General features: G+C 46.9%; 1 protein-coding gene across 1 annotated transcript in view; it reads left to right on the top strand.

Annotated features, from left to right (window-relative positions):
• HEATR3 (HEAT repeat containing 3) overlaps nt 1-27,757 on the top strand; it is a 302,330-nt gene that overhangs the window by 212,818 nt on the left and 61,755 nt on the right. Inside the window, exon 10 of the mRNA XM_085637313.1 lies at nt 24,916-24,998. Within this exon, the coding sequence (XP_085493439.1) occupies nt 24,916-24,998 (83 nt within the window). The remainder of the gene's footprint in view (nt 1-24,915; nt 24,999-27,757) is intronic.

The raw sequence follows: 27,757 nt of genomic DNA on the forward strand, positions 1-27,757 counted from the left end.
GACCACCCCTGTAATGTCAAATTTTATAAGGATTGGGTGAGTATCCCAGAACTATGCGTATTAAAAACACCTCAGTAGAACACTTTCCTAATTCTTGTTCCACTAATAGTTTTGTAAACCAGCCAGAGTCCCGAGAGAGTAAGTGTAAGAGGTAATTAGATGTGAAGGGGGCATGTGAGAGTCTGTGACTGAGAGTTTCATGTACAGATTTCTATGCGTAAACAAGTCTACCATAAGTCTGTATAACAATCACTGCAAAAAGCAATATGTTTTGTAAACACTATTTTGCACGTTTAGGCATCTGAATAAATACAGATGAATGGCGATTTCAAAATGTTGGGAAAGCACTAAGAAATCGCCAGTGAAACCCACAAAAAATAAACACTGAAAACTGCAAAGTCTAAATATGTCTGACCATCCTTATGGTGGAACCACTCATTGTAATATGCTATATGCTTAGTACACATGAGGTAAATCCTTTTTTTCCTGCTGCACTCCTCTTTAATTTTCTTGAAACTCTGCATGGAGGTAGTTGTAAATAAGATCTTACACAAACCTATGTGATGCCATAATCATGATTTTTCCCAAATACAGCTTTAACTTAATGTGCAGCTCCATTGTCTTTTACAATTTTGGTATAAAATGATGCTGCGGAAAGTCTGTCAGAGGTTCCACCCAGATGGGGTTTATTCTAAGCAGATCTACAGAGTGTTCTATTCAGAGGTTATACTAAATAGCATATAATTTGAAAGATCTAATTGAAGCTATTGTGACCGCAGTTGATTCAGAAAAGGCTTTGATTCCATTTCTTGGCTGGACAGGAAAACTTATATAGGGCATTTGTATTTATGGGCATTAACATAGTGTGGGACGGCAGGCCGAACAAACAGACGCAGAGGCTGTATGTAATGAGCCAGTCGGTGTTTGTTTCTTAACAAGGTGGGAAAAAGGTCTTTAGGTATTGTCCTTGGGGAGTCTTGGTAGGATCTTCGGGTCTCCTCCTGTTCCTGTGGGTCTGGGTTGCGTTTGGAGAATGTGGGTTCTTCGGTGGGGAGTGGATCTCCCAGGGAGGCTCACACGAGAGAAGAGAAACAAGGAACCATCAGTGACTCTGAACTATCTTGCCTGCAGACAACCTTGGTTCCGCCACCACACCCGGTTGGTGATATGTAGTAGGTAGGGACTTTATCCACTGGTCGGTGAAAGGGGTTTCGTGAGAGAAGGGTTGTGTAGGGATCGTGTGGGCGTTGATGTGCATGGTGACAATCTAAACAGATCTGGAAACGCCAGGGCTTTCCTTTAGGCACAAGGTGTAATCACTCAGGAGGTCTGTGCAGTGAGGAAGGAAGAACACGCACAAAAAATGTCGCGGTGCTCCCCAAGCCACCCGCCACCCCGTTATGCACCTACAAACCTCCCGCCACCCTGTGCCCATTTTCCACTAGTCTCAGCCACTCACTGGCTCCGCTGCAACTCTCCCGAGTTGCGGCCACTCTCCAGCCTCCTCCTGTGGGGACCACCAGTCCTCGCACCACGTCTTGTCCTCGTCGCAGGTTTCGTCCTCGATACTCTGCTTTTCCACGCCCTCTCTGCTCCGCTCCTCGTCCTCTCCGCTCCACTCCTTCTCGTTCTCTCCGCTCCGCTCCTTCTCCACTCCGGCACGTATGCGCTCGTCACCCGTCTCTACGGTCCTTTTCACCTGCCATGTAGAACCATATCCGGGGTTAGTCCCTCCTACTTCTGCCTCCGTTACGGGTGCGTCACGACCCGGCCTGGGCAGAGAGGAAGGGTCAGCATTGTGGAAGTTGTTGACATGCTTCGGGATGCCGCGAGGCTCTTCACCCCGGGTAAGTAATGTCGGCTGGTTTGTTGGGGCTGTACGGTTAATCGGCATGTTATGTCTGGGGCCTCCTCACACATAGAAATGTGATTGACCTCCTGTATATGAATAATTTTGTAACCGTCACAGCGATAACATTGCCTCTGTCTGTTATGCTGCAGAGGTGCACCACACTGGACTGTCCTCTCTAGGTTTTAGTATTCTAACTTCTAGTGGAGTCCATGGCTGCCCTGCTTTTGGAAGGTTTGAAGGGAAAGGTCATTGTTGCATAGTAAACAGAAGCGTCAGTCTTGCTATATGCATGTGACATTGTTTTTTAGGTCTCGCCTGGGCAGCACGCAAGCGCTGCTTAGGAGTGACCTCTTGGAATCACTCAGGACTTTTTGGGAAACTCGTGCATGTACTGCACTGTTTCCAATGAGCACTCGTGGATGTATGGCGTTTACCTTGCGGGAGCGTGCAGCTGCGCCATCTGTTTCCAATTATCGCGCCCGCACTTGTTTACATTTTCCTGTCTCGCGGTCGCATTAATTGGAAACAGATGGCGGTGTGCTCTGCAATGCCCGCCTGCTTTCTCTTAACTTGAAGCTACCCAGCACTTCTTTGAGCTTAGATTCCTGTGCAATGGATGCCTGGCTGAGCTCACTGTGATTTGAAAGAATCGATCATCCAGATAAACTCTTTCCAGATGCCTACATGTCCGAGAAGGTTCAAAACTTAGGAGCTTAAGTGGTTGAGAAACTCTTCTTTTCTGTGGAATGTGCTCCTCGATTTGATAGGCAGCAAAATTCATCAAAACAGCGCAGGAGTACTTGGCCCAGGACGAAAGCAGAATTACATCATATGCATAAAGTAGGGCCCAGGCTGAAGACAGAAGCTACGTTTTCAACCACAAATACCTTTCTGAGTTGAAAGCTGAACATGAAGCTGTTCTGTGCCACCTTCAGTCAAACTTCATGTTTCATTAGAACCATCTCTGTTCCATCCTTTTTAGTTAACATAAATGTGCAGACTGATTCTTGGGTAGTAATTGCTTGTCCAATTTAACAAAACATACATTTAGGAAAATTTACTCAGTTTCCAAGTACATAGCAAGCTGCACTGTGAATCCCAGAAATTTACATGCAATGAAAAAACTGGTAAAGACACATTTACCAATGACATCAGAAATGGGGGTAGGGAAAGGAGCACTCCCAAGCCTAGGTTACAGGGTGTGTTTTCAACCTGCTCCAGCAAATTGGGTCACAGTGCATGAAAAGGCGAAGCACCCTCCTTCCCCCAGGGGGAAGTATAGGTGGACCAGAAAACAGCCCAGTAATAACTGCCAGTTCCAGAATGTCAGGTGCCGCAGGCATCGGTACCTCTGTGGGAGGGCAGTATTATCCCCCTTTTGATGTTTTTGGAGAATAATATATAGAAACCCGCCCCATCGGTAATATCCGCGCGTATGTAAAGAGTGTCTCAGTGCTTACACATCTTAAACTTGAGGAGACACTTTTCGAACAATAAAAGTTTCATGGTTTTTAGCCATTCTATGTCCAGGCCATGCTTTGTCCTTATTGGCTCCGTGCTCAGGCCAGCTGGTGCCTCCACAGTTATAAGCGAACACGCTCCCTTCCCCTCCCATTGCTTAATTTGTGTCTGGGTTTGTGGTGCTTGGGCACAGGCGCTATTATTATCTTCAGCACTTATGGCACTTAGCTCCTGAGCTGCATTTTCTTAGAATTCCGAGTTCAGCCATCTGAACCTGCTCTTGGACCTGCGTCACGTGGAGCTCGCTTTCACGTCCCTGCCGCTGCCCTCCTACTTTAGTTTGAGTCTGAAAATGCCACCTGCCCGAGGGACGGTGCCCGGGGTTAGAAAACGGATCCCAGGTAGATCGTATGTTTATCACAAAACAGAAAACTCCTTTCTTTTCTAACCTTTTAGAGCAAAACATGAGTGTTTAAGATACATCTTTTTTTCTGGAAGATATGATGTGGTATTTTCCATTTCATTGAGCTATTGGTCCCGCTATAGATTGAGGGATTGCTCCCTTGAAGCTCGCCCTTTCAGATTCCTTGTAAGGTAGCCAGTTGGGATATTTTTACTTTTTCTTGACAGTGTGAAGTTTCCCAGAAGCTAGAGAGGAGCAGTGAACCTGCTTACTGAGAAACTGGGAAGTTGGCCAGTAGGCAGCTGTACAAAGGCCGATATTAAGACAAAACTTTGCGCAGGGCTATAGTATGGGGTGCCACTTGGTAGGATAGGGGTCAATAATTAGTGGTGATTATGCTCAAAGACACCTCTAGGGACGGGGTGTGGTAAACAACCAGAGCTACCCACTTTTGAACTGTAGTACAAAGTTTGGGTCCCGGCATCGGCTCCACATTCTGTGATTCTAGGCAAATTCCTTACAGAGGGAAACAAAACTGACCTCAAGTAATGTCGTCATCCGGTGCTCAGTAGAGCCTACGAGCTCGCACTATACCTGCAAACAATTTTGCGTGCATCAGCTGAAGAGAGGTACTTGTCTCTTCAGACTCCACGTAGGATCCCAGCGCCTCCCTCTGAGGCTGCAGCCATGTTCAATATTCTGTCTTGATCTTATCTGAAGGGGCGTGTGGATCCGCTGAAGTAAATGATCTACAAAGATATCTGAGCAATGTGCTTTCTTTCCCAAAGATGGTCAACATTATGTTTCTCTTTTAAAATAGACGCATTGTCAATGCAGGCAGTGACAGACTTGTGAAAAGCAGTTCTCTACACAGAGCACATACGTGTTTTTGCAATATTGTTATATATGACTTATTTAAACATTTCTAATTACTATGAACCGCATCTTAAATCAGTTTTTTAAAATAAATAAGGAGCATTATATATTTTTTATAAGTATTTAAAGCTTTTGATTATGGCACCTGAAAGTGTCACACTCTTTGCAATGTATGGATCTCTCTAGCTGTTTGATTGTAAAATCAGATGTGCCTTTTGTATAACCTGAGAGCAGATTTGGGCAGAGGAAACCGCAACAAAAACAGCAAGCCGTGGAAGTGATATTGTCTGCAGAACACGGGGAGGTGTGTTTGTGGGGGATTGGGTTTATAGGCTCAGCACAAATACATATATGCTCTATTTGTACCTGCTAAGGTGTGTCTGTAAGTGCCCTGCCCATTTCACACATCTCGTGACACCAGTGCATAAATGTTCAGCGGCCTTGTACCCTCACACATGGCATCAGACACCTCACCTAGGTCACCTTTGACCCACACCCTCTGCCAATCAAGCATGCGTGCTCCTGCACAACATCAGCCAAAATATAAAAATATATATGCCAAAAATATAAAACTTCTTGAAAGTAATCAGTTTCATATTAAAACCACAGCAACCCTACAAAAGGCTGTGAAGTCTGGTGCCTGCCATGGCTAGAACTCCAGACGCGCGCCAACTGGAAGGGGAAGAAAGGCATTGGGGCGCGAAGAGTTTACATAGTGCTGCATGCAACGTGCAATAGGATTGGTGTGACACTAAAGGGTGAAACTCCTAGCCAATAGGTCTCGCCTTTGGGACCTTATGCGGGTTTACCCATGCAACAGTTGATGTTGTTGCACCAACGATATTGTCCTGCATAACTAAATACTTGTAAGGTCCCAAAGGCGAGACCTATTGGCTATGCCAATGCTTGTTTACGTAAGTGAGTTGAAAACAAATTTGCTAGTAGCTTTAATTGTTGTAGGTTTGGAAATGTAGGTCTACAAATTAATACAAGAGCGTCTTAATTTTCTGAAAGATGACTTAGTGTGAGAAAAAGTTAAGCTTCTATTTAACCTGGCTCTGCATATAATCCAATAACTACTAAATAAATACATACTTGTGAACATTCGGAAAACTGTGAAATGAAGGTAGAGAGTTAAATAAATCTTTTAGTTTTGCTTGTAGGTCAGATTGCATTGATTAAATAATTTTTGTCCCCAGTTTTATGTACGGTTGCAAATACTTATCTTTTATCCTACTTGGGTAGTTCTTCAAAGGTTGTAGGGGGCTGCTCTATCCCCCCCCCAGGGCTGTACTGCAGCAGTAAACATATACAAGTAAGCAAGGAAGTCCTCAGAACGCTGAGAGATGAAGATGGGTTTGGACTAGTTCCATGCTGCTCAGTTGCAACATATTGTACACTAGTTCATTACTAACTTGCGTAATCCACATGTAGCAATGTAGATGGCATAGTTTGTTCCATTTGAGATGGCTAACATGGGAAACGGCCACTACAACGTGGCCGTTTCCACGCATAACCTTAACCACGCATGCATTACAACGCATGCGTGGTTACCACGTATAGCCTTTACCACGCATTCCTTTACTACGCGATACGTATTAAAGGCGTGTGTTAAAGGCTATACGTGAAAAAGGGGACTGGGGGGGGGGAGGGAGGGGTGGGAGGTGGGGGGGGTCACACATCAAAAAAAAAACACATCTGTTTGTCGTTTAAGAAAGATGTGGAGGCAATCGGCGCCATTAGAGGGAACGGAAAGACACTTCCGCTTCCTCTTTACGACGTGCAATGTACCACGGAAGAGCTTGAAGAGTAGAGGACGTGGAGAGGTAAGGGGGATTAAAGTTAAAAAATAAATAAAGAAATGAGGGGATGGTGTCGCGCAGGGGTACATTTAAAGGGATCCGTGGAGGGGTATTTAATAGAAGGGTTTGTGGGTGGGGGCAGAGGGTTGCCCAAGGGTACAGGGAAGGGGTATTATTAAAAAAAAGAGCGGGAGGGGGAAGGGCAGAGGGGAGCAGTGAAAGGAATTAGGGCAGGGATCATAGATAACCTATACCATGAAAATGCCATTTCCATGCATGGTTTTACAACGAAAATCGTTGTAAAGCAATGCGTGGTAAAGACATTCTTGTGGTAAAGGTTATGCGTAGTAATAGCATTTGCGTTGTAACACATGCGTGGTAAAGGCATGCGTTGCAACGGAATGCGTTGTAAGGTCATACAACCGGCTAACATACATGCGTTGCCTGACTTATACAGGAGGGGAGAGGTATGCCAACAGAATGCACCTTGGAGGGTGATGATATGCAGTCTTCGGACGCACAGACCATATATCCCACACAATGAAACGTGTCATTGAAACTAATCCATAGACACTAAATTAATTTAGGAAGGAATTTATGAAACCGATGTATTGGTCAATAGCAAATTGATTAATTTACGTGAGCTATAACGACCTACTCAAGTTAAAATTATCCCTACCCTAAACATATGAACAAGATAGAGCAGCTATTGCATCCAAATGGGGCCAAAGCATGATCAAAGCAAGCCGTACAAATCCATACTGTCTTACGTTGTTTTAAATGCCAGCTGTGCCAAGAAATGTACCAAAAACCTGTACTCCTTCCTATATGATGCTATCATTAAATATACATCTCAAACATGAAGCCATGTCACAGTATTGTATGAGTACATTTTGTCCAACTTATTCTCCTAATTGTACTAATGTTGTTTTTTCCGCCCAGTATGGGAATGCAGAATGATACCTGAATACTGGCACAAGGCGATAATGAGATGTTTGGCTTTCAAATATGGGTCCAATTTTCAAATTTGAAATCACTTGTGAAAGATTTCTTGGCCTTACACTGCTTCTTGATAAGCATAGAATCCATGATTGAGAAGAGGGTACTCTATACCTGGCTAATCCAACTCTCTGCATCAAAATGGAGGGACATTTAAAGGAACTCACCCACCCAAAGGAAGCTGTACTGATATATGGGCAGAATTCGGAGCCTTAATGGATCAGTGTGAGGATAACAATTTGATTATTGCTGTGTTGTCGATAATCAATTTGCTGATACTAAAATGATGGTTAAACCAGACCAGCGAAAGTTGCATCGTCTGTTGCTTATTTAATGGATTCACTTTTCTGGACTGTTTTTCTGACATTTGTGAGTAATGTATACAAACTGTTGCACATCATATGATAAACTATTACTCATATGTCCAGATAATGTGACAAATCTACTTCTCATTGCTTTCTCCTTCATATTTTGTTGTTTTGTGTTCGAGGCATATGAGCTGCAGAATTCACACTGTGCATAGATCGCCATCTGGTGTTGGGCTCGGATGCTTGCACCTTGTTGTTGTCGTCTTGGAAGAAGTCTTTGTAGGCACGAGATAGGTGACTCCTCCCTTGGCCGATAGTGTGCATGGGCATCCACTCCATCCTCAGATTGTTTTTTTCTGCTATTGGGTTCTGATGTAACTTCAGCGGTTCGGTACTGTTTTTCCAAACCTTTCGATGCGCAAACCATCAAAACTCAACGGTATTGTTTTCGTTCGCGTGCCTTAACTCACAAACTCTATTCCGGTCGTCTACGCAGGCCGCTGGGCCAATCGACGCCATTCCGGCCTACGGCTATTAGAAAGGACTCCATTTAAAAAATGCCCCCAGTGTGGAGCTAAATTCCCACACAGCGACCAACACAAGGTCTGCAACCTCTGTCTCTCCCCTGAGCACGATGAACAATTGCCAAGCCTGCACCTCCTTCCGTTCCAAGAAGACTATCCATGATCGCCGGGCTCGACGTCACGTTATGGTGCAACAGGCTGCTCCGGTGCCAGAGGACATCTTCGATCAAGGCCCAGACGTTCCAGTGGCAGAGGATTCGGAGGATCTCGACATAAGTATCTGAAGCAGGTCAAAGAGTGAGTACAACTGCCCCTCTTCCAACTCCACCCCAAAAACAAAAGGCTCCGGTCAAGACTTCACCTGAAGGCCCTAGTCGCGACCGAAAAAACTTCAGAAGCCCCGCCCCTGGCTCCGAAGACAAAGGAGAAGTCTTCCTGCAGCTCTGGACCGAGCAAGCCGCATGCTGGCGCCCCAAACAAATCGTCTGCACTGAAAGCGGGAACACATCCTACTCCCGCGGTCCCGAAAAAGGCCTCTGCTCCCAAAGAACAAAAGGCCTCTGCTCCAAAGACACCTCGGAAACCTTCGGATCTGAAAAAGATTTCCGACGCAACACCGAAGCCGAAGGACATAAAAACCCCTTCTAAGGCTCAAGATCAGAAATCTAAACCTCATTCGGAACCGAAAAAAACGGCGCCAAAAGCTAACATCAAAGAGGAAGAACTTTTTTCAGCCGGATCCCATCGATCCGAAACAAAAAACTCTCTATGTGGACCCTAAGACAGGCCATATTGTCAGCATTCCACACAAGACGAGGAAATTGGACACCCCACCCATCCCTGGGGTGCCTGCGAAGAAAAGAGATTGTGCAACGTCACCCTTAAGACCCTCTTCTCCTGTTCTTCCTCCTAAGCCTATCTCTCCTCCAAACTCTCCCATACTTCCCCCATATTCACCACCACCACAGGATGATGATAACCTAGGGGATGGGGGAGGAAATAATGACCCTTTCACTGATCCTGATGATGACCCTAACATACCACCAGATCCATGGGATGACTACAATGTCCCAGATTACAACATTGGGATCTGAAAGAAACACGTTAGTTAGATTCCTCACCTTAGAATATCCCCAGGCGTCAGACTGGATCCGGAAGATTTTTCGTCAGCAATACCCCTTGCGCGTCGCTAGGCGTCGTCTGCGGCTCCGCGTCCGTCGTCGGCGTCGTGCGCCGAAATGACGTCGTCGGAGTACTTAGACGCCGCCCTCACGCGCTGATGTCAGTTCTTCTTCTTTTTTCTGCGCCAGTAAGCACAGATCCGGGAGAGCTACCCCTTTAGTCAATTTTTGTCAAACTTTTTTGATCCTTTTTGATCGAGTCTCGACACCGGTGCCGGTAGGATGCCTGGGTTTAAAGCCTGTACGGACTGTAGCCGACTGATGTCGGTTACGGACCATCACCGCCGGAGTCTTTACTGCTTGGGCCTAGATCACGACGCGGAGTCGTGTTCGGACTGTAAGGCCCTGACCTCGAAGGCTAGACGGGAGCGGTCCCGTAAGCTTCTCGAGATTCGCCACTCGGCTCCGCGCGCCTCTCGATCCCGGTCCAGGAGGAGGTCCAAGGATCGGTCGCGGAGCCGCAGCCGACGTCACCATCGGTCGTCGGGATCCAAGTCTTCGGGTAAGTCGAAGCATTCCAAGAAGTCCAAGAGGCAACCTCGCTCTTCGGACTCCCCTCGCCGGTCGCGCGACTCGGTCGAGGGTCAGGGTGGTTCCACCCCCGCGGCTCCGGCGGAGCCGCAGGCGCCGCGTCCGTCCCCATACCCTCCGGTCCCTGGGACTAACGCGACGCCGGCGGAAGTCAGTGCCTTCCTCTCGGCCATGAGGAACCTGGCTCCGCCGTCGGCGCCCGCTGGTGCGCCTTCGGGCCCCGCGGACCCGACTGGGCTGCCTTGCCAGCCGGCGGCTCCGGCCCCGGCGCCGTTGACGGCTCCGGCCTCGACGCCGCAAGCGCCCGAGGGACCCGTTCTCGAGTCCCCGTCGACGCCGGTTGACCTTGTCACTCCTCCACCGGCGTCGACTCCGGTTCCACCCCCGACGCCGACGTCGACTCCGCTCGACGCCGTGCCCCAGTTTATTCCCGGTCCGGGCCCGGCGCCAGTCCCAGGACTGGGCAGATGAACTGGGGGAGGCCAGTGGTCTGGATACCTCGCCAGACACTGGATTCATCTCTCCTCCGACTGTGGCTTCGGAGGAGGGTGCTGCTTTCTCCGTGGTGCTGCGCAAGGCGGCCGCAGCCCTTGGGCTCGAGCTACCTGCCGTGGCTGTGAGGACGAACGTCCTCACTGAGGTGCTTCAGTCTGCAGCAAGCTCCACTGAGCCTCTGCTGCCATTCAATGAGGCCCTCACTGACGTTCTACAGGGCACCTGGTCCAAGCCCTCCACAGTTCCTCCTGTGGACAGGAACGTTGCCAGGCGCCACCGCCCTGCTCCGGGCGACCCCAGTTTTCTGTCCCAACACCCTACCCCTGAGAGCCTGGTTATCCAGGCCTCCACCTCCCAATCCTCTTTCCCGACCGCCCCGCCGGACCGGGATTCCAAGAGACTCGAGCAGTTTGGCAAGAAACTGTTCTCTTCCCTTAGTTTGGGCCTGCGGTCTTTGAACACCGCTTGTCTCTTGGACCGTTATTCCCACTCTCTGTGGGATGCGGTGGAGGACGCGCTGCCCCTGTGTCCGGAGGAGGTCCAGACACGACTTACCCAGGCTCTGGCCGATGGGAGGGATGCCGAGCGACATGGTATAAGTTGTGGGCTTGACACCACGGACTCGCTGGTAGGGCCATTTCTACATCAGTGGCGCGTCGACGTCACGCCTGGCTGCGGTCCACGTCGTTTTCCGGCGATGTCCAGAGCACTCTCATGGACATGCCGTTTGATGGCACTCGCCTGTTTGGCGAGAAGGCGGACAGTGCGCTGAACTGCTTTAAGGACTCCCGGGCTACGGCCAAGTCCTTGGGCCTCTCGGCTCCGCGGTCGCAATCTTCCGCTTTTCGCCCTTTTCGTGGCCAAGGAAGGGGTGCCTCCTCACGTGCGCCTAGCCACCAGCCGCAGAACCAACCTGCGCGCGGTCGCGGACGTGGTTTCCGCCGAGGCGGATCTGGAGGACGACTAGGTCAGCCCACATCCACCCCGGCAGCATCCGCCTCAAAGCCTTCCTAGTCCGAGCTTTCAGGTCCATTCCACGCCAGTGGGCGGCAGAGTTCGCCATCACCTGCTCCACTGGCGGTCCATCACATCGGACAGGTGGGTGCTGCAAATCGTCCGAAGGGGCTACTCCCTCCCCTTCGAGACGACCCCTCCAGCCATGCCACCGCAGCACCACCGTATCTCGGGGGATCATTTGCATCTTCTCCACGAGGAAGTTTCCGCCCTCTTGGCCAAGGGGGCCGTCGAGCGCGTTCCGAGTCCAGAAGTAGGTCGTGGTTGTTGTTCCCACTACTTTCTGGTTCCCAAGAAGGGCAAAGGGGGCCTACGCCCTATCTTGGACCTTCGGAACGTCAATGCCTTCCTCCGGAAGGAACGGTTCAAGATGTTGACTTTGGCTCAGGTTCTAGCTGCCCTAGACCCCGGAGACTGGATGGTAGCGTTGGACTTGCAGGACTCATATTTCCACATCCCCGTCCTGCCGGCCCACCGGCGTTACCTGCGGTTCACAGTGGGCCAAGAGCACTTTCAGTTTACCGTGCTCCCCTTCGGCCTCACCAGTGCCCCTCGGGTGTTCACGAAAGTGATGGCGGTGGTCGCAGCTCATCTGCGCAGATCAGGGGTTCCAGTCTTCCCCTATCTCGACGACTGGTTGTTGAAGGCGGGCTCGCCCCAGGCAGTCGTCTCCCACCTCCAGACTACGGCGGATCTCCTGCATTTGCTGGGGTTTTCCATCAACGTGCCGAAGTCACACCTGAGTCCCTCTCAGAAGCTCCTCTTCATCGGAGCGGTTCTCGATTCGGCGCAGTTCCGGGCCTATCCACCGGAACAGCGGGTCCAGGATATTCAGGCCCTGATTCCTATCTTTCGGCCTCTGTCCTGGGTTTCGGTCAGGCTAGTGTTGCGGCTTCTGGGGCTGATGGCCTCCTGCATCCTACTAGTGCATCACGCCAGGCGGCGCATGTGGGCTCTGCAGTGGGACCTGAAGTTTCAGTGAGCCCAGCATCACGACAACCTGTCCGACCATGTCTTGATCTCGGAGGGCACTGCACAGCAGTTGCGGTGGTGGCTCACGGACCGCGATTGGGTCATGGGCAGGAGCCTCTCCCTTCCCCAACCGGAGCATGTCGTAGTGACGGATGCGTCCCTCCTGGGATGGGGTGGCCATATGGGAGAGGCGGAGATCAGAGGCCTCTGGTCTCCGGCGGAGTCTCGTCTCCACATCAACCTGTTGGAGTTGAGAGCGATCCGACTTGCACTGAAAGCCTTCCTTTCCTCTGTCAGGGGCAGTGTCGTGCAGGTGTTCACGGACAACACCACCGCCATGTGGTATTGCAACAAACAGGGCGGGGTGGGGTCGTGGACCCTTTGTCAGGAGGCTCTGCGCCTCTGGACGTGGCTGGAACACCAGGGCGTCGCCCTAGTGGTTCAACATCTGGCGGGCTCTCTGAACGCCAGAGCGGACGAACTCAGCCGCCGGTGCATGATGGATCACGAATGGCGTCTGCACTCTGAAGTGGCGCAAGGTCTCTTTCAGCAGTGGGGAGAGCCTTGGTTAGATCTATTCGCCACCGAAGAGAACGCGCAATGTCAGCAGTTCTGCGCGTTGGAATTTCCAAGGCGGCACTCGCTCGGCGACGCTTTTCGTCACGAGTGGAGTTGCGGTCTGTTGTACGCCTTTCCGCCTATACCACTTCTGCCCAGAGTGCTGAAGAAGATCAGGCACGACCGGGCCCAAGTCATCTTGGTGGCTCCGGATTGGGCACGAAGATACTGGTATCCCGAGCTACTCAGTATGTTGACCGATCCCCCGATACGTCTGCCCCTTCGGGAGGATCTTCTGTCGCAGCAGCAGGGGACGGTCCTCCACCCGAACCTGTCCAGCCTCCACCTCCATGCGTGGAGATTGAGCGGTGGCAGTTGATGCCATTTGACTTGCCTCCTGAAGTCTGTGATATCATTCTGGCAGCCAGGCGTCCCTCCACAAAGACGGTATATGCCTGCCGGTGGAACAAATTTGTGGCATGGTGCACAGCAAAGGCTGTGGATCCCCTTTCCGCCCCTCTTTCTGAGGTTCTCCTCTTTCTTCTTTCTTTGGCCCGGCAGGGCTCTGCCCTGGGCACCCTGAAAGGTTATCTTGCTGCCATCTCTGCCTTCTTGCGGCTTCCTGATCAGCCTTCTCTTTTCAAGTCCCCTGTGGTTACACGCTTTCTAAAAGGCATTACTCATACGTTCCCTCCTGTCCCTTTTGTAATGCCTCAGTGGGACTTGAATCTGGTCTTGACATTCCTGATGTGAGCTCCCTTCGAGCCTCTTCACAATTGTCCTCTTCGTCTTCTGACTCTTAAGACTGCTTTTCTGGTAGCCATCACCTCGGCTAGACGGGTGAGTGAGCTCCAGGCTTTATCTTCAAAGCCTCCTTTTCTGTCTGTTCATCCGGACAAGGTTGTCCTTCGGCCTCGTCCCTCCTTTCTTCCGAAAGTAGTGACTCCATTTCATCTTGGGCAGTCTGTCACCTTGCCCACCTTCTTTCCGCCTCCGCATCCTTCCAAAGAGGAAGAGAGGCTCCACCGTCTGGACCCAAAACGTGCGCTCTCCTTTTATTTGGACCGCACAAAGCAGTTCCGGGTGGACGACCAACTTTTAGTTGGGTGCGTGCTAAGAAGGGGAAAGCTGTGCACAAACGGACCATCTCTCGGTGGGTCGTTTTGTGCATCAAAATTTGTTACTCTTTGGCAAAAAAGGACCCTCCTGTTGGGCTGCGCGCCCATTCTACTCGGGCCACAGCGGCTACTACTGCTTTGGGACGGGGAGTCCCTTTGCAGGACATCTGTCAGGCGGCGACGTGGGCTTCGCTACACACGTTTGCCAGGCATTATTGCCTTGACAGCCAAGTCCGGAGGGATGGCTTCTTTGGCCGTTCTGTCCTCCAGGACTTTCTGGTGTGATCTTGGTTCGCAGACCCACCACCGGGGTTGGTATTGCTTGGGTATCTATTCTAAGGTGAGGAATCTAACTAACGTGTTTCTTTCAGATGAACAAGTTACTTACCTTCGGTAACGATGTATCTGTAAGAAACATTAGTTAGTTAGATTCCTCACCGACCCACCCATCCTCCCCGTTCTGCGAACCGACATCTAGGGTTAAGGTTATCCTTTTCAGGCCCCTAGATTTTATTTTTGGCACCAGTGTCGGTCTTTGCATGGCTCTGCGTTCCTGGCGCGGAAGGCTATGTACAAGAACTGACGTCAGTGCGCGAGGGCGGCGTCTAAGTACTCCGACGTCATTCCGACGCCGACGACGGACGCGGAGCCGCAGACGACGCCTAGCGACGCGCAAGGGGTATTGCTGACGAAAAATCTTCCGGATCCAGTCTGACGCCTGGGGATATTCTAAGGTGAGGAATCTAACTAACTAATGTTTCTTACAGATACATCGTTACCGAAGGTAAGTAACTTGTTCTTTAGTCAGCTTATTGATGAGGCTGCTCAATATCATTGCGTCCAAATGCATTCACACCCAACAGAGAAAGACTTCCTACTGGACACTTTTGCACAGTCACAAAAGACCGTACAAACACTGCCCATGCTCAAAGGTGTCATCAAACATGCTCCAGACGTATTCAAAGACCCAGTCAGGACCAGAATTCTCAATCCTCGGATTGATTAAAAATATAAACCCGCCCCTAATGATCCCACCTACATTAAAGGACAACTCCCATTAGATTCCCTCGTAGTGTCCAATGCTAGGAAGCGTGCTAACTCTCAAACCTCTGTGATGCTCCACCTCCACACAGGGATGTATGACGTTACAACGCACACTTTTACAACGCATGCACTTACAACGCATTTTTTACAACACATAATCCATTACAACGCATGACATTACAACGCATGACACTACAACGCATTTTTAAAAACTACCTTTACAACGCATTTCCATTACAACGCATAATACCTTTACAACGCATACCTTAAATGCAATTTAATATTATGCGTTGTAATGGTAAGTATTAGATAGTATAGGGGTAAAAGTTACTTTTCTAACTCCAGGGGGTGCAACAGTAGGGTAAGTGTTGGATAGTATAGGGGTAAAAATTACTATTCTAACTCCAGGGGGTGCAACAGTAGGGTAAGTGTTGGATAGTATAGGGGTAAAAATTGCTATTCTAACTCCAGGGGGTGCAACAGTAGGGTAAGTGTTGGATAGTATAGGGGTAAAAATTACTATTCTAACTCCAGGGGGTGCAACAGTAGGGTAAGTGTTGGATAGTATAGGGGTAAAAATTACTATTCTAACTCCAGGGGGTGCAACAGTAGGGTAAGTGTTGGATAGAATAGGGGTAAAAATTACTATTCTAACTCCAGGGGGTGCAACAGTAGGGTAAGTGTTGGATACTATAGGGGTAAAAATTACTATTCTAACTCCAGGGGGTGCAACAGTAGGGTAAGTGTTGGATAGTATAGGGGTAAAAATTACTATTCTAACTCCAGGGGGTGCAACAGTAGGGTAAGTGTTGGATAGTGTAGTGTAATATTATGCGTTGTAATGGTATGCGTTGTAATGGTAGTATGCGTTGTAATGGAATGCGTTGTAAAGGTAGTTTTTAAAAATGCGTTGTAGTGTCATGCGTTGTAATGTCATGCGTTGTAATGGATTATGCGTTGTAAAAAAGCGTTGTAAAGGTAGTGCGTTGTAAAAGTTGCGTTGTAAAGGTTGTTCCCCCCCACACAGAGTCAAAATTACTAAATACTTCAGGCAAACGAGTTGCCTCCCAGGCAGCTTATCACTGGAGGATAGCTAATGCACAGGCATTACTTGCCAGATACAACAGGGCTCACTATGACGAACTTGAGACCCTCATGCAGCACTTGCCTGACCAATACAAGGCCAAAGCCAATGACTTGATTCAGGAAGGCAAGTTAATCACTAACACATCCATTAAATGTTCCCTTGATGCAGCAGATACTGCATCTAGATCAATCAACACTAGTGTGTTATTACGAAGGCATGCCTGGTTGCGCTTTTCTGGGTTCAAACAGGAAGTGCAAACTACTATCCTGAATCAGCCTTTCAATAAAGAACAACTTTTTGGCCCGGCTGTGGACACAGCTTTAGAAAAAATTAAAAAAGACACGGAGACTGCAACATCTATGGGAGCATTACAGTCTCCATCTACACGAGGCTCCTTTCGCCGCTCCTTTTATAGAGGCGCATCTAAAACCATCAGTACAGACCCTGCTTCTTCCTCCTATAAAAACCCCACTCAAACATCTCCCAGCAGGGGATATTTTAGAGGGGGGTACAGGGGATATAACAACAAGGGAAGAGGCTGTGGTAACAACACACGCGCCTCTCCCACTAACAAAAGGTGACTTCACTCCAGACCATTCCACTCCGGTCGGAGGGAGACTCTCACAGTTCTTACCTGTCAGGAATTCCATCACCACAGACAGGTGGGTAAGACAAATTATCCAGTATGGTTACTGCCTGGAACTTACTGCAACTCCCCCCAACATACCGCCCAAACAGCGTCCAATGTCCACAGAACATCTCGCGCTCCTCAAACAAGAGGTTCTCTCACTGCTTCAAAAGCAGGCAATAGAGCCAGTCCCCATAGAGCATCAAGGAACAGGGGTCTACTCCCTGTATTTCCTAATCCCCCAAAAAAGATGGGACTCTCAGACCAATACTGGACCTCAGACCTCTCAATTTCTACATGCAATCAGATCATTTCCACATGATCACTCTTCAACAAGTCCTTCCACTACTTCAACAAGGCGACTTCCTTGCCACGTTAGACCTCAAGGACGCCTACTTCCATATTCCCATACACCCTGCTCACAGAAAATATCTTAAGGTTTACAGTCGACGGCCAACATTATCAGTTCAAGGTTCGCCCATTCTGAGTCACCACAGCACCCAGGGTATTCACAAAGTGTCTTGCAGTAGGAGCAGCACACCTGCGAAGGCAGCAGATCCATGTGTTTTCTTACCTGGACGACTGGCTAATGAAAGCCAAGTCATACAACCAGTGTGTTCACCACGCTTGCCAAACAATTCAGCTACTACAAGACTTGGGGTACACATAAAACTACACCAAATCGCACCTTCAGCCCTCCTACATTCATTCGTATCTAGGAGCCACAATAGACACTTCCAAAGCTCTAGCATACCCCAACCCAGCCAGGATAACAGTATGCAAACCCTCATCACAATTACAACCCCAACCCTCTCTCCCAGCTCGAGTGTTTATGCAGCTCATAGGAATGATGGCCTCTTGCATTTTCATTGTGCCTCATGCAAGACTTCATATGTGCCCTTTACAGGAATGCTTAGCACATCAGTGGAACCAGGCTCAAGGTCAACTTACAGATCTGGTGTTGGTGGACAGCCGCACACATCACTCTCTGCAGTGGTGGAACACACAAAACCTTTCCAGAGGGCGGCTGTTTCTAGACCCAGTTCCACAGATGGTGCTAACAGCGGACGCATCACTCACCGGCTGGGGAGCCCATCTCCTAAACTACACAATTCAGGGCAGGTGGACCACTCAACAAAAAGTGCTCCACATCAATCACCTAGAATTAATGGCAATATTTCTAGCGTTAAAGTCATTCCAAGCACATCTTCTCAACAAGACTGTCCTAGTCCGCATTGTAATATGACAGGAATGTATTACATACAGAAACAAGGAGGGCCACATTCTTTGCAGCGGTCTTATCTCGCGCAAAGCATATGGAGATGGGCCATTCCATAGAACATATCTTCGGGCAGAACATCTTCCAGGAGTGAACAATCCGATTGCGGATCTGTAAAGTTGTCGGACTCAGCAGATACACGAACGGGAACTTCATCCGCAAGTCCTTCAGCCCTTTTTCCACATGCGGGGGCCACCCAGACATAGATCAGTTCCCCACAAATACAAAATTCCCAACCTTCGCTGCCAGGTTCCCACACACGTTGTCCAAGGGCAATGCGATATGGATGAACTGGTCAGGCAGATTTGTGTACGCTTTTCCACCACTCCCACTCATTCCACTAGGAGTACGCAAGCTCAAACAACAGTTCCTCAAGATGATCCTGGTTGCTTCCACATGGGCACGGCAACCATGGTTCACAACACTCCTCGAACTCTCAGTACTTCCAGACCAAAAACTACGTCTCTCCCCAAAGCTGCTGACGCAGAACCATGGAGAGATCAGACTCCCAGACCCAGAAGAACTAAATCTAGCGAGCTGGCTCCTGAAGTTCTAGAGTTCGGTTACCTCAACCTCCCACCCGACTATATGAGCATTATTAAAGAAACTATTACACAAAAAGTACTCCTCGTTGTTGATCCGGGGGACCTGGATCACTGTAAGACTTGAGTTGATACTGGTGGAATGTCCCTACGTGAAGCTAGGATAGTGCGTCACCTTCGGGTTAGAAAGGAGGCAACTCCTTTTGTTTTATAATCCCTCACACGCCCTAGTGGTGTCATGCTTCATCATCGGGACACCCTGACGCCTAAAAGTCAGGGTGGGCTCAACCATATCTCGGGGAGCTCTTAGAAGATTTTTTTGGGCCAGAGGGGGATAAAGATTTAAAACTCCTCTCCGATCCCAGTTTCTCTTTATTCTTGGATCTGGCAGGGATATTAAAAAGTTAAAGGAATATGGTTGTGTGGGATATTATGGTCCTAGGACCCTACTGCCAACATGGTTCAGTCCACTGGTGCCCCGTAAAGGGTGCTGGACTTCCTTCAGGGGAAAAACTGTGACCCCCTGGTAGAGTGGAGATAAGGGAATTTCCCTACACGATTTATTAAGGGCAGGTAGCTGCTCCTTATCTATTATTATGCAACGTGTCGTCACTCCATCTGCAAAACAACACAAACAACGAAAATAACCACCATGGTATCGTAAACTCAAAATATGCATGGTTGTGTATCGTGCATTTGTGCCATAATCCCATTGAAATTACATTCTGATGTTGACCCCATCATCAATTGTACTCCTACTAGATGTGTGTGTTCTATTGTACACTCATATCTGTGTATACCCGTGTGGGGGCGGCAACTTGTCGCATCCTACCATCTTTCGAAACACTAGTGTGTGCAAAATTAGGTAAAACTCTAGTGTCGAACGCTCACATACAATCTTGCCGTTAAAAATCGCCATGTCAATCACTCATCCATCTCACTCCAATATCACTTCTTACCCCAATTTGGGAGAGGTTCCACTTCACCCTGGACCTCAGTTAGTGGGGTAGTCCTGTAGTCAGACCCTGAGGTATAAAAATGCATGGGTTCCACAAGGCATGTTGAGATTGCGGGTGCCGCGTAATGTAAATGGCACCGCTGGTAATGGAAAAGAAGAAGGAAGGAGAAGGGGGGAAAAAATAAAAACAAACCAACGGAGAACACATGTGAGTTGAAATCAAGCCGTCCCACTGCTTTTGCGGTAACGTGCCGACTCATACCTGTATCGCGCCTCTTCTACAGTGATTACTCACGCCATCAAGGGTCTTGTCCCGCTGTCTTATCTATTTGAGTTGGGTCCCAGCTGCTGTTATGTCGGACAGCCCCATTTTGAAAGGAAACGAATTTCCTGTAACCGCGTAGGTATGCCCTCTGCCTTGTCTGCGTGATTACATTACATCACAGCATCTTGCTGTGGCCCCCTGGGAATTCTCACGGTGGACGTGGCCCCAGTTGCGGGTCGCTCCCTAGACCATGGGGTGATGGGAAATGTAGTTTCTTGGCGGAACGCGACCTAAACTGCCCAACAAATGGACCAGTCTGTGTGAAATCAGCTCCCTGACGCAGTTTGAAGCTATAGTTATTCTTGGAATGTGAGCTAGTTTAGGAGAAACCAATATTTAAACCTTTTCAATCTACTTGTCCGACTAGCGTACATGTATGTTCCAAGGAATGGGATATAGTTCAAACATTACCATTATAGATCGTGTACTTATTTTTTCTTTGGTACGTTGGGAGTACTAAGACTTTATATTTAAAATTGGGATCATAATACCATAACGGAGGAGTGCCCTCCGGCTGATAGTAACATCCAAATAGAGAATAACCCTTTCCTGTTGGTTTGTCTTATTACCGTAGGTTATATATAGGTAATGGGATAAGCAACTTTAACAATCATGACTCGTCATGTATTTATACGGACCCTGCTGCTAGGTATAAGACGTGTGTGCTGTGCCCTAGGACCACATACCACTGATTTTTAAAAATATTTGCCTGGGTCGAATCCGTGGATATGATAAAAAGGCTTTGAGGGATCTAATGTCACATAATATGCGTATCTAGACTATCTATTCCTGTTAAGTTGGTTCTATGGTATGGAGTCATTCACTCCTGAGACGTGGGTTTTGAGCCTGTATACCCACTGTTGTTCGCGTTCCAAAAGAGTCCTTGTGATGTCACCCTCTCCCTTCACCTTCTCAATCACTGTCCACCATAGGTCCAGGTCTGTATGTTTCTTTTCAACATAGTGGGCTGTTAGTTTTGTTGCTGTGATTACGTGTCTTATAGTACTCCTATGTTCGCTGATGCGAACCTTCACTTTTCTTCCTGTCATCACCACATACATGAGGTTGCACGGGCACCTAATCAAGTAAATTACTTTCTCGCTGTTACAATTCGTGTGCGTTTGTTGTTCCCATGCGTGGTGCATGCCTAGATCTATTAGTGTGTTCGGTTAAGGGGCATACCACGCACGATCCACAGGGGTAGTGGCCTGTAACTGGTTTTTGGTTCCAGAGTGTTGGCTGTCCGTTTATGTTGGTGTTCCGGAAGTCCGTATGCATCAATGAGTCTCTTATGCTTTTATTCCTTCTGAATGAAGACCTAGGTTTCTCAAAATTGAGTTTATTAGAGGTCAGAACGGACCATTTTTTGTTTATAATCCTCTTGATATAATTATAAGATGCATTGTACGTCGTCACACAGATCAATTTCTCTTTCTCTTCTCTCGGATAGGACTCCAGTAGGGCCTCTCCCGTGGTGTTACGAGATCGCTTTTTAGCACGTTCAGTGATCCTTTTGGGATATGCTCTCCTCTAATTTTTTGGACCGAATATCTGCTTCAGCTCTGTAGTAATTTAGATCAGCGCAGTTCCTGCGACTACCCAAAATCTGCCCTACAGGGAGGTTTTCTCTCGGGGCTCGTGGATAAGCACTCCCGAAGTGCAGTAGGCTGTTTTTATCAGTTTGTTTTGTGTAGAGTGAGATATACAGAGCCCCCTCTCTGGCGCAGATCTTTATATCTAGGAAGGAGACCCGTTCTCTATTGTGAGTCATAGTAAACTTTAAATGTGGATTGAGTTGGTTTATCCAAACAAAGACGTTTTTTAGGGTAGCAGTGTCACCTTCCCATATGACCAGAATGTCATCTATATAGCGCCACCACTTTTTGATGTTACTGGAATATGGATTGGGGGTCCACACTTGTTGTTGTTCCATCTGGCCCATGTACACACACGCTATGCTGGGCGCAAACGTGCTGCCCATCGAAGTTCCGTGGACCTGTAAGAACAACTGGCCATCAAATCTGAAAAAGTTTTCTGTCAGGGCGAGGCTCATCAATGTGATTACCCAACTGACTGGGGCGTCCCAATTCCACTCTTCCTGTTGGAGAAGATTCTCTATGACCCTAATGCTCTCTTCTTGTGGAATACTCGTATAGAGAGCTTCCACGTCAAGGCATACCAAGATGTTATGGGTAGGGTCATATACGACGTCAGTTAATAGATTAAGCAGCTGATTAGTGTCTTGTACGTATGATTTTATACGAGTCACTAGAGGTCTGAGGAACCAGTCGGTATATTTTGAAAGAGGTTCCAGAAGGGAACCAATCCCGGACACGATGGGTCTCCCAGGTGGTGGGATTTTGTCTTTATGGATTTTTGGTATTGTGTAAATACCGGTACTCGTGGAGCTTCTGGATTCAGGAACTCGTGTTCTTTTTTCGTTATCCATTCTCGAGCCAATACTTATGTGGATATGGTACTTATTATCCTTTTGAGTCATGTTGTTGGGTCTCTCATAATAGGCTTGCAATACTTGGTATCTGCCAGTAGACTCATACACGCTGTTCTGTAAGCGGTGGAGCTTTGTATTACCGTTGCTCCCCCTTTGTCCGCTGGTTTTATTACGATGTCAGTTCTCAAGTTCAGAGTTTTCATGGCCTCTCTCACTCTCTCTTTTGTTAAGGTTGTCGAACGTGCCTGTCTTCATAGGTAAGTCCTCAATCTCCTTGGATACGCTTTCCTCAAAGGCTATCACCTCCGGGGGCATCACTGACTAGGGCGGGCAAAAGGTTGATTTTAAACATAGAGTGGTATGGTTTTGATCCTCCGTTTGTGGTTCTTTATTCATGAAGAATGTTTTCTATTCAAATCTTTTGGAAGAATTCGCTCAATTTGCAGCATAACTGGAATTTATCCAGGTAAGCGGTTGGCACAAACCCAAGGCCCTTGTTCAGGACAGCGGTTTCTTCAGTGCTCAAACTGGAGTTCGTCAGGTTCAGATATTTATGTTGCTTCATTATTAAAGAAGCCAGACGCCCCACTACTAGAGCTTGCTATGCAGCTAAATGGAAAAGATCCGTCATTTACTGCAATAACAACAAAATTGATCCTCTAGATGCTTCTATTCAGAACATCATTTGCTATTTGCTGCATCTACAAAGGTGCAATCTAGCATACTCCTCTATAAGATTATTACATTGATAGGACTAAACCTTTCAGGAAAACAAACCAATTGTTTGTAGCTTTCTATCTCCCTCATAAAGGCAATCCCATTTCCAAAGCCGGAATTGTCAGGTGGATAGTTAAATGCATTCAAATATGCTACCACAAAGCTAAACGCACATTAACAATTCCCCCTAGAGCGCACTCAACACGCAAACTAGGGACTTCCATAGCATTCTTAGGGAACATTCCCCTAGAAGACATATGTAAGGCAGCAACGTGGTCTACCACACACACCTTCACCAATCACTATTGTGTAGATGTGCAGGCGAAGCAACACGCTTGAATAGGCCAGGCTGTTCTTAAAACACTTTTTTCAAACCACTGCAACGGATACAGGTGACCACTGCTAGGGGAGACACTGCTTTACTGTCTCTGCACAGTGTGAATTCTGCAGCTCATATGCCTCGAACGGAAAATGCTCCTTACCAGTATGCATCTGTTCTTGGCATGTAGAGCTGCAGAATCTCACACGCCCACCCACCTCCCCGGAACCTGTATCTGTGCCAGTGTTATCTTATTTAGATACATTCACATGGACATCTTTCCGTTTCTTACTAACTCCATCATTTCCCATCATGGCGAAAAACAATCTGAGGATGGAGTCGATGCCCATGCGCTCTATCGTCCAAGGGAGGAGTCTCCTATCTCGTGACTACAAAGACTTCTTCCAAGACAACAAGAAGGTGAAAGCATTCAAGCCCAATACCAGATGGCGATCTATGCACAGTGTGAGATTCTGCAGCTCTACATGCCAAGAACAGATGCATACTGGTAAGTAGCATTTTCCTTACTATGTCCATGTATATTGTAAATGACATTTGCAATTTTTTTACTACTAAATATTAGCAGAGAAATCTGTCTTATTGCATTCAGGAATTGGTAATAAAAAGACATAGCTGCATGCCCAGTAGTAGAATGTGCCCTTAACACTGACCACTTTATTTTCTTGGGCTTTCAACACTTTGTAGTTTATTGGGTTTAAGTTTTTTTTGCCAAGAAACTGTGGTAAATAAGTGCCTTTTAGGAGAAACGTTTACGTAACTTAATCTTTCCTTTTTAGACATAAAACCTACATTCTTAGTTAGAACATGCCATCCTAACTTGATAATTCCATCTCTCAATGTTATACTTGTCCAACAAGCAAATTAAGGACGTTGTAATTAGTTTACAAAAATACAGCTCTTGGAATGATTGACTTGAAACAAACACATTAGTACCACTCTTAAACAGCTTTACTTCTCACTTACCTAGTGTTTTGATAACAAAATGTAGGCTACTGGACTAGAATGTTATTGGAGATGTTCAGAATGTATAGAGGGTGTATGGCAACATGTCGTAAATGAGGTTTTCCTTCCCTATTATTGCCCATCCTTGTTATTTCACAGGCCAAATGCTTCCACCCGTGGAAGGAGTACTATTGGCCATTGAGAAAAATACTCTTTAAAGTGTTACCAGAGCCAAATATTTATGTTGCTTCAAATTCTGCGAATGCTTGAATAGCTGTTCTTAACATAGCTTCTGTCCCATGGTGTTAACTTTTTCCTTACCACCTCTCCTCCTTTGCACTTTGAACATCCCAAGCAAGTCATCTCATGGACTCCAACACCACTTTTATGTTAGAAATTCCATAATGTGTGGTGATCGACTGACTGACATGGTTAATGCTACTGTGCTGCATGCAAGAAGAGCAGATTCTCCAGTCATTTACTGGTTTTCTATCTTTCATTTTTAAGATTGTGGAAAAAACCTCCTTCCCAAACAGCACTGCCATAGGTGTATGCGCGAAGAGCCCCTCTTGGAAGGTATTAATTAGAAAGTAAGATATTTTAATCACTTGTGTTGAATTATATACTTAGTTGCATAACTTCTTTGTTCAGTTTTATGATTATGAAAGGAAACTGTATTGTTTTTGTGTTTTATCCCCCACAAAGTCCACTGTGCCCAAAACATTGTAAGAACGCTTTCCTTTTTTTAAGCAATCCTAATAATAATGGGTAGCTAATTAAAATGACCATCATAAAGCAACAGTTAAATCTTTTACAAAATCATGTTTGCTTGGAGCGCTGAAAACTTAAGAGAAAGGGGGAAGGAGTGAGGTGTAGCATGTGCAGTTGACTAAAGCTGGTTGTGCCATAACTTTGATGGTACAGAGGACCTTGAACATAAGGGAAGGTGCTGTGAGTTTCATAAATTCACCCAGTCATGCAGCCTGGTCGTGGATGCTTCGAAATGTATTCTACATATACAATTTTGATATTGTATAGTTGGGACAGTAAATAATGGGTTGATTATGCAATCTGGAAAACCTTTGAAGCCAGGCAAAGATACTGCTCTTAATGTGATATTCCTTCTTCACAAGTTTTGATGGCAGAGGTTTGAGCATTTCAAAGTAGAAAAAAACTATACAGTGCCACACAAATTCTTTTTGCTGCAATTATGCTTACTCCTCAGGAGAGACTGTACGCTATTTTTTTAAAATTGTATTTCCTGATTTGTAATCGGCTAACCCTAGACATTAAGTTAAGGCAGTGCACTTCTACAGTTGTTTTAATACCTGATATTAAATGTGCATAATCCCAGTTTTTGTGTTTACTCATTCTAGAAAAAAAGTTACAAAATAGTCTTCGGAGTCATGTGTGTCATGGAGACAGTTACGCTGCGGCCACAAGATACCCATTGTTGGCCATAATTACAATTGAATTCTCTTTCAGGTTAATTAAAATGACGCCTTATATGTAGCATGCAGCATTTTACACCTTTAAGGTCTCTTGTCTAATATTTTCTACGTTATTTGAAAATCACAATTCAGTTGAGCTGAAGGCTCTTTGAGGGGTGCCGGAAGTATGTTCCAAATCTCTCAATGGTATGGATACTACAGCAGTCCACTGTGCAGTAGATAAATAAGTCACTAAACCTCAATTTAAGTTTTCCTCGCTCTTCAGGCCGATTTTTACTACTTAAATGGCATTCAGATTATTAGAGCCGGACTGACTATGGATCTCATCTATTGGATTTTAATCCATCTTCCAAAGCTCCGGTTTTGCTTCGTTTTGCCCACATAAGTATATCTCCTTTTCCAAACCCAGTTAACCCAGACCTGAACAAATGTAATCCTAAGTGATCATTCAAAAATGCCTTCAGTAACCTCACTGCAGCATCTTGCAACCATACTCTTGATAATTTAATACAAATTAAAATGTATTTCAAATTTCAATTTGCAAAACTATTCCATGATTACTGTCTGCACTTTTGCGGTGGCACATTTTATAGTCTGCTCAAGTAGCCAACATTAAGTGTTGCAAAAAATTAGAGTTAGTTTTAATAAGGCTTATGCACTATATTAATTTGCTTCAATTAGTGTTTTTTACTCTGCTTTCGGCTTGAAGCATGTTCACATTTTATAAGCAGGGCTTTATAAGCATGAGGCAAGTAAGTACAAAGTGCCTTTGCTGTTGAGTACCCAGCTCTAGGATCTGACAGGCCGCAATGGCACACTAGTGTGTTTTTTTTGTTTTGTTTTTTTGCGTTTTATTGCTGCCTTGAAGCATCATTTGGCATGGTTTTCATGCCTTCAGTTAGTTTTTATGGTAATTTGGTCTTAAATTGGTGCTTAAAAAAAGGAAGGCATACAGTGAAGCCTTGTCAAAAGTACCATTTAATCCCTTAGTGATAGGAGTTACTCCTAAATCCTCACTAATGCAGTATCTTAGGAATGAACCAGGTGCTCAGAGTATTGAAAAGAAGCTGGTTAGATGTGCAGAAATGGGGTGAGCTGAGGGAAGGATGTGTTGATTAATCAGAGTTGCCAGACTGCAGGTGAATGGTGCGTAAGGTTGTAAATGCTGGGCTCAGTGGTGTGAGGTAATGAGGTGAGCATGGCTGACACATGCAACAATGTAACAGAAACTGATATATGTTGGAAACTGAACTACACCTGAAATTGCTGAACAAAGGAGATGCTGTGCTGGTATTATGCAAATAATTATTGTGGAAATGTTTGTTTACATCACTTTTTTGATTAAAAGTGCAAAACCTGCAATTCAGAATAAACAAAACACAAATCAGTCGATGTATGGAGAGTGGGGCGGAGGTTCTGCGGTTCAATCAAAGAGTCAGTTCTTCAGGTCCTTTCTGAATTGAGGCAGTGACGGTGATTGCTTGAGATGTAGAAGCTGGAAGTTCCAGGTCTTTCGCAGCGAGGTAGAAGAAGGATCTTCCTCCAGCCGGGTCTTGTGTATCCGTGGGATGGTGGCCAGGGCCAGTTGGGCGGAGTGGAGATGTCTGTCTGGTGGATGTGTAGAAGGAGAGGCGGTGGTTGAGGTATGCAGGTCCAGCATTGTCGAGGGCTTTGTGCGAGGAGCCTGAAGGCAATTCTTTTGTTGAACTGGAGCCAGTGGAGGTTTCTCAGGTGACAGGTGATGTGGCTGTGGCGGGGGATGTTCAGGATGAGTCTGGCAAAAGCGTTCTAGATGTTCTACAGTTTCTTTAGGAGTTTTTGGGTGGAGCCGGCGTAGAGTGCGTTGCTGTAGTAGTCTGCTGCTGACGAGCGCATGGGTGACTGTTTTCCTTGACTTG

The sequence above is a fragment of the Triturus cristatus genome, chromosome 12 (genome assembly GCF_964204655.1).
Source record: "Triturus cristatus chromosome 12, aTriCri1.1, whole genome shotgun sequence".
Taxonomy (NCBI): domain Eukaryota; kingdom Metazoa; phylum Chordata; class Amphibia; order Caudata; family Salamandridae; genus Triturus; species Triturus cristatus.